The sequence below is a fragment of the Acanthochromis polyacanthus genome, chromosome 18 (assembly GCF_021347895.1).
Source record: "Acanthochromis polyacanthus isolate Apoly-LR-REF ecotype Palm Island chromosome 18, KAUST_Apoly_ChrSc, whole genome shotgun sequence".
In the NCBI taxonomy this organism is placed as follows: domain Eukaryota; kingdom Metazoa; phylum Chordata; class Actinopteri; family Pomacentridae; genus Acanthochromis; species Acanthochromis polyacanthus.
In genome coordinates, this window is record NC_067130.1 from 17729828 (window position 1) to 17748560 (window position 18733).

General features: G+C 37.9%; 1 protein-coding gene across 4 annotated transcripts; it reads right to left on the reverse strand.

The window, feature by feature from the left end:
* Window positions 1-585: 585 nt before the first annotated feature.
* Window positions 586-15713, reverse strand: LOC110955825 (cytotoxic granule associated RNA binding protein TIA1-like). Of its 4 annotated transcripts, none has more exons than XM_051938880.1 (12): window positions 15488-15713; window positions 12359-12455; window positions 12004-12102; window positions 9478-9532; window positions 9241-9328; window positions 7604-7679; window positions 7352-7457; window positions 6459-6557; window positions 6297-6381; window positions 6040-6166; window positions 5722-5867; window positions 586-2563 (listed from the first exon to the last, which is right to left on the reverse strand). In XM_051938880.1, exons 1-12 carry the CDS (start codon window positions 15511-15513, stop codon window positions 2425-2427), a joined length of 1143 nt encoding a protein of 380 aa, XP_051794840.1. In that variant the 5' UTR covers window positions 15514-15713; the 3' UTR covers window positions 586-2424. The 4 variants fall into 4 exon arrangements, with proteins under 4 accessions (XP_051794840.1, XP_051794839.1, XP_051794838.1 ...); XM_051938879.1 differs by having other exon boundaries at window positions 5722-5870; XM_051938878.1 differs by having other exon boundaries at window positions 6025-6166.
* Between the last annotated feature and the right edge of the window lie 3020 nt (window positions 15714-18733).

Below are 18733 nucleotides of genomic sequence, written 5' to 3' on the forward strand. Positions count from 1 at the left end.
TTTCACCTGTTAAGCCACAGAGATGAACATCTCTACAAATTTAACGTGACATTTGGCAAGGTCACATAAAATTGTTTCAAACAGATCACGGTGATTAAATGGACGCAGAGGCCAAATTTGAACTATTAGTATATTCTATTTTTTTTTTCACAATTGTATTGAATTATCACTACTGGTGTGACTGAGACAGAAGTTTTACATGTTTGATATCACATAACTGAACATCTATACAGGCCTACATCTTATTTATTATTGTGCAATTTACTAGATTTGCTAATTTAATGTTTTATTTTTTTGGACTGATAAAGTCAAATATATCACACCAGAGAGCCAGTAATATTATCTTGGCTTTCCCATCAGGCCAGTGTCACAGGCAGTCTGATTGGAAAATAACTCAGGCTTTAGCCAGACAGTGAGCCTATCCTGGACCGCGATAGTTTACAAGCATACGCTGCCATGGCAACTGAACTTCAACTATGCTGAATTAGCTTTGTGAAACTGAAATACCCTGAAAGTAAGAAGCCTGGCTTATTTGTTAAACTCCCTTCATGTAGTTTTGGTTTTAAAGATCAGGTTCAAACAGGATGAATGTGAGCCGTTTTAAGCATCAGCATTTTAATGGGACAAAGCAAAAACACAAACCATGTTACTGAAGCATCAACAGAACTTCCCTTGCCAAAACATAGGCTGAAAACATTCTTAGGCACTGCCTACTCTCGGATGATTTTTGGTTAAATAAAAAGTAACTCACTGATAGTAAGGCAACACAATGGACTTTTTAACTATATTAAAATGAGGGTGGCCACAGTGCAAAAATCTGATCCTTAGGAGGTTGATCTTAATCTATAAAAACAATCGTTATGTAGCTCTAAAACAGAATAACTTAAATCATGAGTTACTTGTCAATCTAAAGGCTGTTGCATTGCATAGCAATGCAGTGTGTCCTCCAAACGTCTTGAAGAATGAAATGCTGCACTGTCTCTACTGTACACGGACCAGCACTGGACAGGGATGCTACTGTCAAACAGCCTCGTTTGGGATCCATCTCCCAACCAGGAGCAAGCACGCTTCCTGAATTAACATGTCTTTATACAGATCAGTACAATTGAACAGACTGTTTGGTTATTTACATAAAACAGACTTCCAAATGAAATCAAAAATAAAGTGGAATGCAGAAACATTGAACAAAAAAAAAAAGCCTAGTATTTCAAATTTTGTGAAAACCTTAAGTATTTGTGCAATATTTGTCTGCCTATAAGTAAGATAAGAGTGGCAGTAATCCCTGCAATTGGTTTATTTGAGACACTCTAATTTAAAAAATAAAGTTGACAGATGACAGCCACTTAATGTTTTCTAAACAAAGGATCTCGCGTGTCGCATGATTTGATGGTGTCACTTCAACATTTCTTTATAAGACAGTCCCGAAATGAAACACAAAAAGGCAAAAGCTCTTTATACAATGTCAGCATTTTAAAGTCACTCAAAAACAAGAAAAGAAAATGACACTTTGTCTATTATATTTGTAGCAAAAAAAAACAAACAAAAAAGGATGGCGTAGTCCTTTCTGTTTCAGGGGAAGATGACTTGGACATTGTCTTGTGTGTAAAAGCATCAGTTCATGCACACACATAAGCACACACACATTTCTTATCCGCAGACGGGATTCTCCGTCTGTTCAGTTCGGTCCGGGAGATGAAGTGAAGGAGCACTGAAAATTGCTTGTTTTGTTGTATTTCCCTCAACCTGCCGACTCCTCCTACTCAGTGATTTCCTACGTTTCACAGAATGACTTGACGACGCCCTGAGGACTCGCTCAGACTCACGTTTCACTTTAGCAACCGGTGGGCGGATCTACAGCGAGATCAACTGGCTCCAACTGAGAGAAAATAAAAACCCCTTGCTTGATACATGTCTCATGGCTGTACTGCAATACTGTGGACTATCGAGAACTTTCTATGGCAAAGTTCATAGCCTCTCCTCCCTGTATGATTGTTAAATATTGGTATAAAATTCTGCCCTTGCTCTTTGGCTCTGAAGGGGCTGAAAACAAAGAAAAGCTGCTGTTGTAATACATATTTAATTCACTGTTCCTTTTAAACTAAACTGTAGTGTGCTAGAAATATCTCGACATGTTGTTTAATTTACATTTGGCCAGTACTACACCAAACAATAAAATGGGCCCAGAGGAATGCAAGGTGCATTAGCGGTAGCTTTAACAGTGTCAAAGTGTGGATAGTTATCTTTACACTTGCAGATTTGGGCAGTGGGTGACGTTTTGGGCTGGTCGGGGTTGATAAAATGACATACCAGCTTCACTAACAGAGTATTTTTGTGAGGTGACAAACAGAGCACATCTAATGCACTCCTTCCCCGGCAGAGTATCATCCTTGTGGCCTCGCAGGCTTTGACAGAGGGCTACTGTGATCAGTGGGTGTGGTAGCCAGCAGTGCTCATGCCGGCCTGGTTGGTTAGCACTGTCCCGTTGACGCCCTGTCCGGGCTCCACCATACCTCCATTGCTCACGGCGCCCACACCTGTCCATCCAGCCCCAGCATGTAGATGACTGGAACAACAGACAAACAAAAATTTGAAAAAAAGAATTAAGAAGTGAAGCAGAGTGGACACAGTGATCCGAGTTGCATGCTTTGGATAGAACAGCAATCAGACATAAAATAAGAAAAATTAAATTCATGGTCAGAAGATGGGCTGGAATCTGCCCGTTTACACCATCTGGTTTAATGGTGGTTTCTTCTAATGTACATGTAAGGTTCACTCCTACAACTGTAACTACCTGCGTCAGCCGTTTGTGATAACATCTCTGTCATGTGACAAACTGTTGTCCCCCCTCCCCTCCAGCAGGCGCTATAGAGCCCTGTACACAAAAACAGCTTCTTCCCCACTGCCATCCCCCTGATAAACAGCTGAGCCGTTCCTACACACCCGAACAATAGACAGCATTCCAATGGACATCTGCAGGATTCTCTGCGTTTTGCACTGCATCATGCAATTATCATGATCATTTGCACGACTACGTTTATATAGTCCTTTCTAGCTGTACATTTCTGTCTATACTGAGTTATATTTCATTACTACCACCTTCTTCCTCCCTGTTTGTCTTTCCATGGTTTCTTTATTTTTTATTATTCTCTTCCATATTCCTAGGGTGACACCGACAGCCGAAACCAAATTCCTTGTATGTTGTGTATGTATTTATCCATTACAGCTGATTCGGACGTGTAAAACACAGCTAAAGTCAAACTGAACCTAGCAAACAGGGAAATAGCGGTTCCAGCCATTCCTACACAAAGTATACAACAGAAAAGAGGACAACTTTGTCCAACATCTCTTAAAAGGTAAATTAAGAACCCGAGTACTTCCTCTTAAATAAAATCTCTATGGACAGCACCCAAGAAAAAAAAAAGCAACACAACCCCTCCAGCAAAGAGTAGCTGAAAAAAAATGGTCTCTGAAGGATGGAGAACTTCTCTGTAAAAATGTGTTATCCTGAAATCCCAGTAATAGAATGTGTATGGACTTTTACTACATTAAAATCCTCCTGTGAGGATTGTATTTTTTATACAGTCAGTCTAAACTACAAACACCCTACCGTTCAACGTAGAAGTAATGCAATTACTGTAAAGTGATACATTTGTTAAAGCATTTTATATTCAACTGACATTACACAAGGGTGTTCTGAATGCTGTTCTATACTGTATCATGACCTCTGATCACTTCCAAAATGTTAGTGTGAGAATGGCATGGGGCTTGTGAAGATGTTGACTGTTGTATTGCTCATCTGTTATAAACATGATACATTTTGAATTCATTTTTTTCTACACTATTCTGAAAGCCTTCCTCTCACCTTCACACATCTCTGTGGAGGTGAGAGAGAAGGTTGGCGCTGTGCTTCTCATTCTAGACCCAACATCTCCCCTGAGAGACCGTCAGAAAATGTTGTGCTTTTTCAGTTACTGACAGCTGCATCTACATCAGCATCACCCTCTGGGCTCTGAGGCTTATGCTGATTTGCATGTAGTCAGGAAAAACATAGATTGCAGGCAGATGTGTGATGCACATCGTTTGGCTAAACACAGATAAAACTGTTCCATTGCACTTAGATTTGCAGAGTAAATAGGACCAGTGAGGCTGGACTGTACTGCTGTGTTTCATCGGCTTAGACCTGCTTATTGTGCCAGCTGTGTGAATAGGCTTCTTAACATGAAACATGGCCTTCAATAACGTGAATGAAACCAAGCTAAAATGGCGGCCGCATGGAATACTCCCAGTTGCAATATTTAAATGAGGATTTCGACACACTGCAAAAACTCAAAATCTTACCAAGTCTATTTGTCTTACTTTTAGTCAAAGTGTCTCATTCCATTTGATTTAAGATATATTCGCCTAAGAAGTGACATTTCAGCAAGATGGAAGGACTTGTTTTAAGACAGTGCATCGGACGTATCTTGAAGTCAAACAATTTTGAAATTATCTTGTTTTGAGTTGAATTTTACAAGAAAAATTGACCTGTTTTAAAGTTTGAAAATGTGGAAAAAAAACATTTTCACGGTGAAACTTCTGATGTCCACATTTTTGGGAAATCTTTTTGGTGAAATAAAAAAATGTTAAAAATGTTTCTTAAGAACATTCACACAAAAAAAAAAAATGCAACCAAAATCCAGCGAATTTCACTGGATTTTGGTAGATTTTTTTATAAATGTTCTTAAGAGAATATTAGAAGCTTTACTGATTATATGTAATCATTTTAGATATTTTTAGGATTTTTTTGAAGATTTTTATTCATTTTTTAAAAAATGTTTATCACAACTTTCTTGCCAAATTTGGGGGATTCAAAAAAAAAAAAAACTTTTAAGGGAAACTTTTAAGGAATTATTGGAATTTTCTTCCCAAAGGTTTTTCAGATTTTCAGAAATTTGGGGATCTTTTCTTGCTGATTTTTGGGGATTTTTTTTTCAGACAAAGAAACAATATTTTTGGTGCCTGTAAATGAAGACAACAGGAGGGTTCATACACCTCAAATTAGGAGGTTGCATGAAAGCGAAAATCTATTTTTGAGTGAAAAACTGCTATTTTTTTTTAGCATGTCTGACTTATTTTAAGACACCTAAGCTTGACAATCCTGGTAAAATAGAGCTTAAAATAAGTTTCCCCAGCTAATTTTAAGATCTCAATATTCTAAATGTCATCTTATTTCATGAAATCTTATCAAGCCACTCTTCACTTGTTCAATTGGCATGTTCCATTTTCACTTATTTCAAGGTAAAAGTTCATTGAAATAAGTTTTTTTTTCTTGCTTTGAAAGGGGCATTTTTTTTCCAGTGTAAGCATGAGGCGGTGCTGACAGCAGAAGGCACGGCAAGAGATGAGGACAAGAAAAGAAACAAGACTGTTGCATGAAAACAAGATTTTCTACAATTTCATTTAGCAGACGCTTTTGTCCAAAGCGACGTACAACACAAGCAAGAATGCAGACATAAGGAAAAACCTGGAAAAATAAAAAAGTGCTTCAAGTGCGATTGGTCAAAGGTGTTGCCATCAAGTTGCAGAAGAATTGCCAACGCACCCCCCCCCCCCCCCCCCCGACTTATACTACCCCTAAGGTGGAGTCGGATTAAGTGCCTGGGTGTTCTCTGAACAATTGAGTCTTCAATTTTCTATGAAACAGAAAAGCTATCTGTCATGTTCACGTCCTCTGGTACTCACTTGTAGCCCTGCTGATCCCAGGTCTGTCCATAGACGCCGTAGCTTGGCACCTGCCATCCATTGGGCACATACTGACCAATCTGCTGCGTGTTACTGTACCACTGGCCCCACTGACTGTAGGGCTGCGCTGCGAAGCTCACCGTGTTCTGCTGACATACAGAATAGTATTTTAAGAAGCAGAATATCCTGTTGCAACATCACGCAGAAGTTAGGGCAACACCTCTCAGGCACAGGAACAAGTGCTGCTGCATTTCACCACGTGTGCTGCATTCAAAACAAGACCTGTGCCGACGATAATCCTACCTGTGCCATCTGTACCTGCTGTATGGGGCCCTGGACCATGTCTGTTGTTTCTTTGCCCCAGTAACACTTAACGACGTAACCCTCTATGGAAGTGCCATTGACAGAAACGATAGCATGAGCTGCTGCCTCATGGGAGTTGAACCTGCACACAGAAATAAAAGCTTAGACATCAGATTGCTGAATATCAGAAGAAGTTAGGTCTAATTATCTATTAAACCTCCCTTAAATAAATCACAGCTTAACCTGACAGGGGCATCAAAAAGTCAGCTTACCTCACAAATGAGTAGCCTTTCTCCGGAAAAACGCGAATTTCCATTATTTGACCAAAAGGTGAGAAGGTCTGTCTCATAATTTGCTCTGTGAACAAAAAAACAGTCTTAATGTTGAGTGTGTGGGCAGTATTTTGAGGCTTCAAACATTAAACTGTGACTCACCTGTGAGACCCGTTGTGACTCCTCCGCAGTACACGGTGCAGTTGCTTGGGCTGGACTGGCTCACCACCTCATCAAAAGAGAGCTGCTTGGTATTGGTTGCTAAAAGGAAATAAGAAGTTTTATTTACAATTGAAGTCTGAACATTTGATAAAACCAGCTTTCAAATTAAAATTGTAATTTTTTTTTTGACAAATTAGAGACAAAATTAAGTCTCAAGTCAGAAAATATAATCCACAGGCAGAAAAAAAAAAAAATCAATGTCAGGACTGAAATGTTCTACAAATTTGACTATGAATGACGTGAACAAAACAATGAACGTCGAAATATAGACCAGAAATAAAACAGTAAAATTTGGTGCTAGCTCAGAGCAGGAGGAAATAAAATCTTTTAGAAAAAAGCCTTCAAAGACATGTATTGTAACTGAAATCTGTAGACACAAAGAGACAAACTGTAGTAAACCAAAAACATCTAAATCGTCATTTTAATACTTTTTTTTTCATTAATTTAATTTAAAAGAAGACAGGTAAAAAATATATACCAAAACCTCCAAATTGACAAGTGCATAAAAACTTTGTCTGTATTGTCTCGCCATAATCCTTTATGCTACAATTTTCTATCTCTCCTGAATGCATGCACTACACTTGATTGAGAAAAGGGTCTCCTTGGAAAAATAAGGTTTGATGCTTTTCGAATTCCTTTCATTTTTAATCCCCAGAGCTGCACTGCTAGCAAAGAGAAAAGTAGAAGAGGCAGCAGTGGAAACACATCTTTTAGAGACAGATTTAACTTACAGGCTGCATTAACTGAGGGTCACAAACAAGCCTATCTACAGAACATGAAAACAAACAGGCCAAGATAACATTCATCAGTCAGTTTAATCGCTGTGAACTTACTTTCATTTGTAGTTTTAGGAGCAGGCTTCCTCGTGGCCCAGTTGGTCCTGATCTGCCTCCCTCCCAACCACTGTCCTCCCATCTGCTGGATGGCATTCTCTGCATCCTGATTACACAAAGCAAACGCACAACAAAACATTAGTGAACAGCATCAAATACAAGATGTAAATCCTGGCTCTAAGTCAGTCAACAGTCAGAGCCCTCCAACGTTTTCTGAGCCCTCTAACATACAGTCCCTGCTGGCACACTTACCCATTTATTGAAGAAGGAGACAAAGCCATAGCCTTTAGATTTACCTGTGGCCATGTCTTTCACCACTCGACAATCCCTGCAGACAAATATGATACAAAAATTCATTTTACACCATTAACCAAGCAGAAGAAATATGTTGTGAATTGGCACTATATAAATTAAATTGACATTAAATAAACAATAATGCTTAATTTCACATATAATGTAGGGCTGGACCCGAATATTCGTTCGCTACGGCAGTATCCGGATATTAATTTTGGGATCCGAATATTCGCCCGAATATGTGAGTCGGGTCATTTTAAGTTATTTTATCTGGAGATGAATGGCTATGTTACACACACTTTAAGACATATTACATGATGTTTTAAGGAAACTAAATGCAGGGATCAGACTTCACTGACTCTAAAATATTATTTGTCGCCAAATCCTACGAAAAGACCAAAACCAAGAACGAATTAATTCCATTATCAAGTCTTGTTTTTGCATCGAAAGCCTGATGCATACAAAAAACACTATTTATCAGAGCTGGAAAATGCTAAATAAGAAAGAATTGCTATTTTACAACATTCTGATGGCCTTAAATAATAAAATTAACCAAGTTTAAGCTTAAAATCATAATATTTCGAGATAATTATCTCATTTAGAAAATGTTAAAATGAACAGTTTGCACCATGCTCTGCTCAGTACAACTGAGAGGCCAACAGTCACTTGGAAAAAAATTCAGAGACTATTCTGCTGAATCGCAGACTGTTAAAAAAAAACAAAAAAACAACATACTTCATCAATAGAATAAATGCAGTATGGCTAAAAAAAAAGTATGAGTCACGATAGTAAACTAGGCACGTTTTTGACAAATGGCCTATCAAGTTTCCAAAATTACGCTTATGTATGCTACTTTTTGACGGAAAAAAGCTCACTTTTTTCCATCAAAAAGTAACATACATAAGTGTAATCTTTTCATAGGTTTCTATTGTTAAGGCAATCAAAGTGTAATAAAATGTCCTTTGATTAATCAATAAAAGAATTTGAATCTCTAGATGATTTGTTACACATCATTACTCCTTAGCTGATTTTGACTCATATAGAGGAGAGAGTTGTTAGAAAATACATGTAGTATCAGCTTTCTAGAGTAATCATGTAGAGTAAAAATATGGCTTTCAGAGGTTTTAAAAACATAAATAATTAAATCTCTTTAGTATGAAAAGTCACTGTTTTCACCAGTTTTTGGACACCTGGAAAATTCTTGTACATGTTAACTTCAGAATTTCAAGTTTTATTAAATAATCAAAGAAATCCAACTTATGTTTTCTCATTCTTTATGATTAACGGCATTATAACTTAGCTATACTGCACAGAGAACATTTGTTTCCATAGAGGTGCAGGACTGTAAACTGGAGTAAATAAAAAAAATAAAAAAAAACCAAAACATGCCTACGGTCCAGAGAGTAGGAAGTAGAGATTGCTTAAAACTACACTGGCCAGCTGTTGAGGAGCATTTTTTGGAGAAAAAAAAATAACAGGGCTGAGCACTAGACAATGGCTAGTGAAGCTGGAAAACTTCAGGAGACAGATGAACACATTGCTGGTTTTGACTTCATCCAGTTACACAAGCTAATAACCAGAGAGAACACACTTACGATATTTTCCCAAACGGAGCAAAAGCTGCTTTTATGTCATCTGTGGTGATTTCAGGACTTAGATCTCCAACAAAGACATGGAAGTGACCTAAATAAAAAGTAAAAAATGAATTCCCACTGTAGTTCATAAACACAATAAAAATGAATAACTTAATTTATGATTCAATGATAAAATGTTCTCCATCTGTATTGTAAAATTGTACATCGTGGAATTGGTAAATGAGAATAACTACTTACTGCTTGTGTCTTTCTTTTGGCTGGTTGGTGTCGTGGCCCAGTTGACCTTCACCTCCTGCAAGAGAGACAGATGCAGAAAGCGAGGAAGAGGAAAAAGGTGAGCGGTGAATCGTGCTGTAGAAAGGAGGAAGGTTCTTGTTCTTTGATTAGAGGTTTTGTCACACACCAGTATTACTTAGGTCACATTTTGTGATTGAGAACTTTTGTATTTTAATAAGATGGTCACTGTATGCCACACTTGGGTTTTTAAACCACCAACACAAACTGATTTATCCATTGCTATCATCTAATTTTACATACCTTTGCATTAATTAATACACAGTAAAATACAGTGGAGAATATAAAGGGACATTAAGCCTTCACCTTTATAATCAGGAACATTTCACTCTCAGTCTAAGAATAATTTGGAGCAAAACTGTAGGAAGTAAGGTCCAAATAACAAGGGACTTACAAACAAGTGATTTTTACGAACTTGTTATACTCCTCAAATGGTCCTTCAATACCTGTTGAGGATAAAATATTTTCAACTGAATGTATTTTCCTTCAAGTTGCTCTTATGTGGATTCTATGTGGAAATAACTTTGCAAAAGAACACACAGCAGTAAAAATGTAGGGGGACAGAAGAGCATCAATTAAAGTAGATCAAAGAATGTTACATGATTACACAGCAGGGCCACGGCAAATTAATTCATACACAGATGGAAACTCACTCAAGGAAAACTGTCATTAAAACAGACACAGCATGGAGCATGAAGTGACAATAGGAAACCTTATGTCTTGCACACAATGTCATTCAGAGTTAGATTATTCATTATTACCTGCACTGTAAACTAGAACAAGACCCTGCATTTAAAGCTGAGAATGTTTAGTATTTGTTGAAACAGGGAGAAAAAAAAAAAAAAACTACAAATGTAACTGATAACGTATCAACCTGTGACCCTCATAAGACGAATGTGTGAACTCTTGAAAACAAGTCAGATAAATTGGCAACTAATAGTAGCTATTTTTGAATACAAAAAATTAAAGCTTCCAAATTCTCTAATGTGGATAGATAGATAGATTTAGGAAAGGACCCATATTATACACATTCACAGGTTCAGAATTCATTTTTAGGGGTTTGCTGTAATATGTTTGTGCACTTTAACTGTAATTTTTTTTTTGTTCCTCAATGCTGCAGCACCTCTCCTCACCCTCTGAAATGCTTTATACTTGCTTCCGTCTCTTTGAGGCCCCCTTTCTAAAAAGTTCAGTTTGTTCAGACTGGTTTGCCGGAGAAAGCGAGGTTGTGTAGCATAACCACAGATCTATAAATACGGGGGTGTAGCTCCATCTCAGAAATAATTATATCTGCAAGGAAGCGGCTCATTCTTTGAGGGTGTGTCAAGCTAGCTGCTAGGCAGGTGTTAGACAGATGTGTTCCATGGTCACAGATAAGTAATCACATCAAAAAAGCTGAACTTTAAACAGAAAGGCCAGTTAATAAGTCCCTTTGGTGTCGATTTGCATAACTTGCATATGCACAAAAAAGCAGCTGTGTAACACACTGAGGCAAAGAAAAAAACTCAAATGCATAATATGGGCTCTTTAATGATATTCAACTAAATATTTCTGGGTTTTGCACTAAACACCACAATAACATACGCTCAATATTCACCTAGAGCTGTCCCTGAGCCTGAACTTTCTCAGATCGATACACTGACTGAGGGTTTGTAATCCGCTTCTTACAAGATGTTTTGGATAGGGTGTTGTTTAAACATCTCAGAGCCCGATTCAAGGTCGTTTTCTCATTCAGTTTGGTTGTACATTTCTAAAAATACTGTGATGCTCTCACATTATGATCCGAGTCCTCCCCTTCAACAGCAGTGAGTGGGTGTAGCTAGGTAGCCATCATTTTTAAATATAATTTAGAGTTCTATAGTGCAAGGAGTTAAGTCAAAATTTAGCTGCAGTCCTACTAAAATCTTGCTTCAGTTAAATTTTTTGGAATTAATTTTCAAAATAAAGTTCTCTAATGCAATACAGTATGCAAAAACATGTGGCAACAGCAGTATTGCTAATTAAACATAATCAGTCTTGATGTTGAATATTGGTCCTCTAAGTGGTAAGAAAAACCAAAAACCTTTCACAATTTTTAGCCTCCTTAACCTACTACAGAAAAGCAGAACACACTATGACAATCGACTAACTAATGAATCTGATTACTTTACGTCTGCACAATGAAATACTACAAAACTAGCAATTAGAAAAAAAACTTAAAAACGTTTGAGAATCTAAATATTGTGTTTCTAGGATTCTGAAACTTCACAGCAATAAGCGTACACAGATCAGTGGCTGGTGTTCCCACCCTGGTCATTTCAGACGGAGCACAGAAGAATGATGTACGCAGGGGAATAAAACAAATTACGTGAAGTGGAGCAGGAACAGGGCAGCAAGATAACAAGACAAGTTCTTCCAGCCGCTTCATTTTCAACCCCTGCCCACCCAGCCTTGCCCCAGTTGACTCACCCAGGAGACATGATAGCTTACCTTACCCAGTATTTTCCGACCATTCATGGCTGCGATTGTGGCAGTAGCATGTCTATGCTCATAGAACTCCACAAAGCAGTACGGATCATGACCTGCTGTCTGGAGTGGACATTAAACACAGATATTAAGTCGGCGTGTACAAGTTTCAACAAGCATAATGACACCGTCTTTCAGCATTTGAATGGGAGAGGGGGAATTATCAACAGGATAAACACCAGAGGACACCAGAGATCACAAGGACAGGAAGCAAAGCATCTGAGCACAAATTCTTTAAAGAACATTTCTATTTTGGATTTTACTACTACTATATCCGGTAAGACAGAAAAGAGTGGGACAAAATGACTGATAGACTCACATCTACTATCATTTTACAGCTTTTGCAGGGTCCAATCTGGCCAAACAACTCCAAGATGAGGGCTTCTGTCACGTCCCGGGACAGATTCCCCACATACCTAGGTTCATAAACACAAACAGTGGAACAGAAGACAGACAGGATTAATTACTGATGCGACTTAGTTGCTGACAGCGATTTGATCCTGTGTGGGTGTCACAGCAGGGAGCTTGCTTCTCCCTCAAAATCTTAACTGTGGTTGAAAATCCAGCCATCATTCATAGTCTGTGGTTAGTTAAATTAATTTCTAAATGGAGCAAATCATCCTCATTTACACATTTCTATGCTCTGCTATACATAGAGGATATTTCTCTTAATTATTCAGGATGGGGGCTGTAAACTCTAAGGATTTGTTTGAAAAGGCAAGAATAGAATAGCCATTCAATAATACCTCAAGTTGATATAAAACTATCTTTTTTATTCAGTTTTGCTTAAAAACAACAACAGAGACCACCACCATAAACTAAAAATGCAAGAAGACCTCAATGAAAAATTCTGGGGAAGCATGAAAGTATTTCAAGCATGCTGAAGTTACACTAAATATTTTCAATTACTGTATTATTAGGACTGTAGGCTTCATGTTACTGTAGTTCACTGAAGTAAAGCTAATTTTTTAACCAATGACGCATACTGATGTAAAGATTAACCGATGGAAAAGCATCGTATTAATAAGCTGATGATAGGTTTTGAATGTACAATCTTTATTTGCAAAGTAACCAATGACAATAGCTGTTAAATAGATATTAAATTACCATCCTAGAATTTTCTAGCTATATTGTCTTATATTATCTAGTGTGTATTTAGCTAAACGTATGTCTAAACAATAAAAGGTTTTGTCTTCCAGATTCTAAAAGTGGTAAGTTGCTCTCCTTTCTTGTCATGTTGTTGGGTTGTAACATTCAATTAGCCAGAAAATTAATTAGAAATTAGTTTGATAGTCCACTAATCTTTCTCTCTTGTTGGTGGGCCTATTTGCTCATTTTCTCAGTTTTATGTGGTTGTAAACCTAATCTCTTGCGATACGGGGCTGTGGATTGGACAAACACTTATCAGACATGCCAGAAGAAAAGTGCAGCGTGACAGGCATTTATCACAGTTTATTTCATATTCTGCAGACCAAATGATTGGCTGATTGTTGAGGAAATGGTTTGTAATTGAATAAGTATGATGTAACTTGCTAAAATGGACGAGGACATTTTTGTCATGTGATAAAAACACACACACAGAATATATAATTGTGTTTGTGACAAATAAAGGCCTTGAAAAAACACCAGCAGGCAGCAATATTCAGCTTTCGTGCATTAAAAGAACACAAAATTTGTCCATCTTCACAGCGAAAATAAATATAAACATCTCAAGACAATGAAATCTCCAGGCTGTTTATGCCAAATGATTGTGTAATTATAACATTTAATGATCAGCCAAACATAGACTGCAGTCAGGGACAGGTAAACACTTGAAATATCCGCTACCTCGCTCAACCTCACTGCTGGCTTGAAATGGAAATAAATGAATCCCACCCAAGTAACAAAAATAACTAGTTTTCATAAAAACATGAACATCAGCATGAAGCCATGTATGACTTCATTTGGGTTTCTGTTAAGAAACGCCGTGGCATTGTTAGATCTGTCTGGATATCCAAGCCTATAAGGAGTTTTTCCATTGTGTTTTATTTAAAACAGAAGACTTTTTTTAGACAACTGCACTGGATGTATTAATCTGACAAACCCACCATGTGCTAAGAAATAATATAATACAGTTAACCACATACAACAGAATATTATTTTACAGTTTCCAATAGCCCGATTTGTCTGTTTACTAAAGTCAGCACTTTTTTATGTCACATCAAGCACCTAATTAGGCAGATTTTCCCATTTCATAGTCTCACAGTAGGATATTTGCAGCAGTAACATTATTATGTGCATGGATGTTCCCCCATAACTAAATACAGAACATGGTCCCTGTAATCATTAGAACAAAATATAGTAACAGGACGCAGAACAGCACCAACAACACATTTTATTGTATGTTGCTGAAGTTAGACAAATTATTACACTATGGGCACAATTTCAATGCTTTTTTGTCAGCTAGATTTGATCCTACTAATACTATATTGGATTATTTATCTGACGTATTGTGCGACGCGAGATACTAGGTATAGTGTGAATTCCCCCCCCCCCCCCCCCCCCCCCCAGCAGCATTTGCATCTATTCTCCTGGACTGTTTAAAATTTCGGTCTGACCTTTAAAAAAGACTTTGTGAAAACTAGTATTTCCAAGAACATTTGTACATAATATTACATTGTAAATCAGCATTAAATAAGACTTCGATGTAGACCGTTAGAGAACCAGCTAACCCGCAAAACTAAAATGGAACAAGGACTGAACAGTGAAAGAAAATGGGATGACCTTACTTTGCCTACAGCATTGCCTTACATTATATATTCATTTTACTCTGAAATACCTTGAAAGTGGAGTCATTTCTAGGTTCAATTCTAAAGATTTCTGGGCTGGGCTAAGACGTTTGAAGATCCTAACAACACCTCTGAACACATCCAGAAGTGTATATAGGTTCCTCGGCCTGTGCGTGGTGATTCTAGGGGGTGATGGCACGCCAAACTCCATTGAAAACCTGGTAGTTTAACGTTCCTCTGCTCATTCCAAGACTTCACTGCGGTCTAGAGCTGCTTCTGATGGATTTAACGACCCTAATTAAATTACTATTCCACGCGGCATGCAAGGAACATACCAAACAGTATATATTTAGAGAACACTTCAACTTTTAAGCCGGGTTATAAAAGGACAGTAGTGCGAAGCGACGCGTTAATTTGCGATTTTTCTGGAATTAGCTGGCTAGCTAGCATCAACCAATGTGTCGAATTTACCAGGGGCTCGTTCGTTACCGTGAGCTCGGTTTTAATTAAGACGTTAGTTTGGCTGTGTTTAATAAAATCCTGTGCAAAAACGCATTCAATGTTTGATTCCATAATGAGTTTCGGACCGTTTCTGGACCGGGCTGAGCTCTGGGTAACAAGCTGCCGCTGAATGTTACGTGACGAACACAAGCGGTTAGCTGGCAGTGACACACACTTACAGGGTTTTGGGCTGGTCATCGTCCATTCTGCTTCACTTGCCGGCCGAAAATAAGACGCAACCCTGAGAGCAAATCCACGACTGTCGCGTGCAGCTGCCGGTAACACTGTCAAGTTGTTTTTAAACGAAATGCGAACTGGTTTACCACCGATGTTAGCTGCACAGTGAACAATGGGCAGCCGACAAAGATGGCGGAGCGACCGGGGGCCGACCCGAAACACGCATGCGCAATAGTTCTGCCACAGGCAACTTCTGAGGAGCATACTGGAGGTGGAGGAAGAAAGAGAGGAGGAGGAGGCAGACTCAGCACTGATAGCAACTTCTGGGCAGATTAATAAATACATTCACCTGGTAATTTACATAAATTACATTTAACATTCAAATGAATACAGCTCACAAGACAATTTTCCTGTTTTTCTCACAAAATGTGAACAGTACTTGTAGAGAAATACATCTTCTACCAGAGGCATTGTTAAAATCCTGAAATATTGGAGCTCAGAAGTCTTTTTAACCTCTTAACTGCACCATATTAAAATTAATGTAAAGTGTGAGACGCTGTGCTTATAGCAAAGTAGGGTCATTCCACCTTCTTTCTGTGCATAGCTCATGTTCCATATTAATATCACAGTGAGTGCAGGATAGTTGGACCTGTGGTTCTGTAACTGTGCATGAAATTAGTCTTTTCTCGAATTTACTATGATTTACAACTATAATCATGTGTAAAGGTACGGCTTAAAAATACTTATTTACCTAAATGCTGTACCTAGCTATATTATAATAATATAAAATGTAACAAGAAAAGCACTCAGAGAGCGCAGTACTCAGCCAAGGCTGTTCATTCCCCCATATTGCTTTGTCAGAAATGCAGCATTAATTTATTAGTTATTGATGATCAGAAATCATGGCAACACAGTATGTGGCCATTCAATATAGATGTGACCCAAATATGCAGCGGGTGGCAGGAATTCATGGGACTCGGAAACACCCCTACAATTTAATCAATTGTTCCTTGTGTCATTTCCAATGGATAAGTGCCGATAAGTCACAACTGTCAATTTTTATCAGATGGCTGACGTAGTGTTCACTTGTTGTCATAGTTACAGTGACGCGTGCTGCTGTCTCACAATGACACAGAAATCTTTAAAAAAATCTGTGGATCCAGACTTTAAGCTGCATTACTGCCAAACTCTAATCACTTAGTCTCTGTGTAATTTATGACCTTACCTGAAAATTTCATCCAAATCCATCAGTCCGTGTTTGAGTAATGTTGCACACAGACAGACAGACAAACAATCGTCACATAACTCCACCTCCTTGTGGAGTAATAAACAGTTATATTCTGATGTATTATTATAGCTCAGAACTTAAAAGTATTAAGATTATTTCTGGCATTACCAGTTGCTTCATCAGCTCTGCTCTACATCTCAGAACTATCGACCCTTTTTTGTTGTTCTTCAACAAGCTCCCTCTTACTGTCAGAACAGATCAGTGCCGATGTTTAAGAAGACTTTAAACCCCTCTTAGACAGACAGGAATTTTCTTTTCTTTTGTAATTTTTGTTCCGTTTTTTATATATTTTTTTGGTTTCATTTGCTTAACAATGTTTTATAACACCCTGTTGTCTCAGTTTTGAAAGGTGCTACAGAAAAAAAAACAGAAATCAATGCTCATATTTTTGTAGATTTACCTTAATAAAAATTGAAATGCTTACAATTGAGTATTTTTACTCTTAGCTGGGTGAAAAATACTTTTCATTTATTGGGCTGGATTACATTTCTTCTGCACTGTGATGTTTCCTTCTCCCTGGCAATTTTTCACATGATGGGACAACATTTCATCCATTTAAAATGACTGTACTTTAAAATCAAAAAGGTTTTATCACTGCATTAAAGCTTAATGCAATTTTGAAGCTGCAATTTTTTTTGAAAAGGTAAAATACCATTATAATCAATTGTATAATGAATTGCCACAGAGATGTCTCAGCCAAGGGAACATGCTGGTTTAGTACGGACCACAGCATTGTTTTATTCTTTAGAATGGAAAAATTAAAAAAAAAAAAAAGACAGTTCCCACTGTAAGTATTCATATTGTCAAATTCATGCAATTTTGCTTAATTTTGTGAGTATCTTACATACTTATAGATGTGTGGGGCTGCATTTTGGCTGTGTTTAATAGTCCTGAGAACTGGGCCTTTCTTCTACCCCTAAAATCAATTTCACAGGCCATCAGAGAACCACACAAGACAGTGTACAAAGAGCATTTCTACTTCTGTGTGGACAGCTCACATCCTTACTATGGGTTAAGGCGCTCTGTATTTATGACTCCACCAAGGAACGCAGTGGAGATGTGTGACAATCGGCCTTGGTTTGTCCTTCCATCTGTTATTCCATCTGTGCGGAACATTACGCAAAAACGGACTAACGGATTTGGATGGAATTTTCAGGGAAGGTCAGAAATGACACAAGGACCACCTGATTAGATTTTGGCTGTCATGTGGCTTATAGTCTGCTTCCATGGATTTGTTAAAGATTTCTGTATCACTGTTAGATAGCGGCAAGGTGTCACTGTAACTATGACAACAAGTGAACACTACGCCACCTTCCTCCTGACGATCACAGGATTGCGATTCTACAACAAATACACTGCTACAGACTTATCAGGACTTATCCATTGGAAATGATACCAGAAAAAGCTGATTAAATTGTGGGGGTGTTTCCGAGTCCCATCAATTCCTGCTGCCTGCTACATATTTAGGTCACGCGATTTGGTGTCCGTACATAACGTACACGTGCATAACACACGCCTGTACTCAGCACAAGGTGATTTTGTTTGTAGGCACATCTGTATTAAATGGCCACATTCTATAGTGCTGTGATTTGTAATCATCAATAACTAATAAACAAATGCTGCATTTGTAATAAATAAATACATTTTTAAAAAATGCTGCATATCTGACAATGTAATATGGGGGAATGGGCAGCCTTGGCGGAGTACTGCGCTCTCGGAGTACATTTTTTGTTATATGCAGAAACAGCAGAAATGGTCAGTTTGAGGACTGACCATTTGATAAAGGTCTTCCTGCTGTATTTTTTTTCCTTCTTGAAAGCAATCTTCTCAGAATTATGCATCATTAAGAAATTCTTCAATTTAGGATTGTAAACATGGTCAAACACTTTCTGGTAATTGACATGCAATCCATGTTGTTATTTAAATATTCCTGATCATATCATATACCTGGACCCTGTTT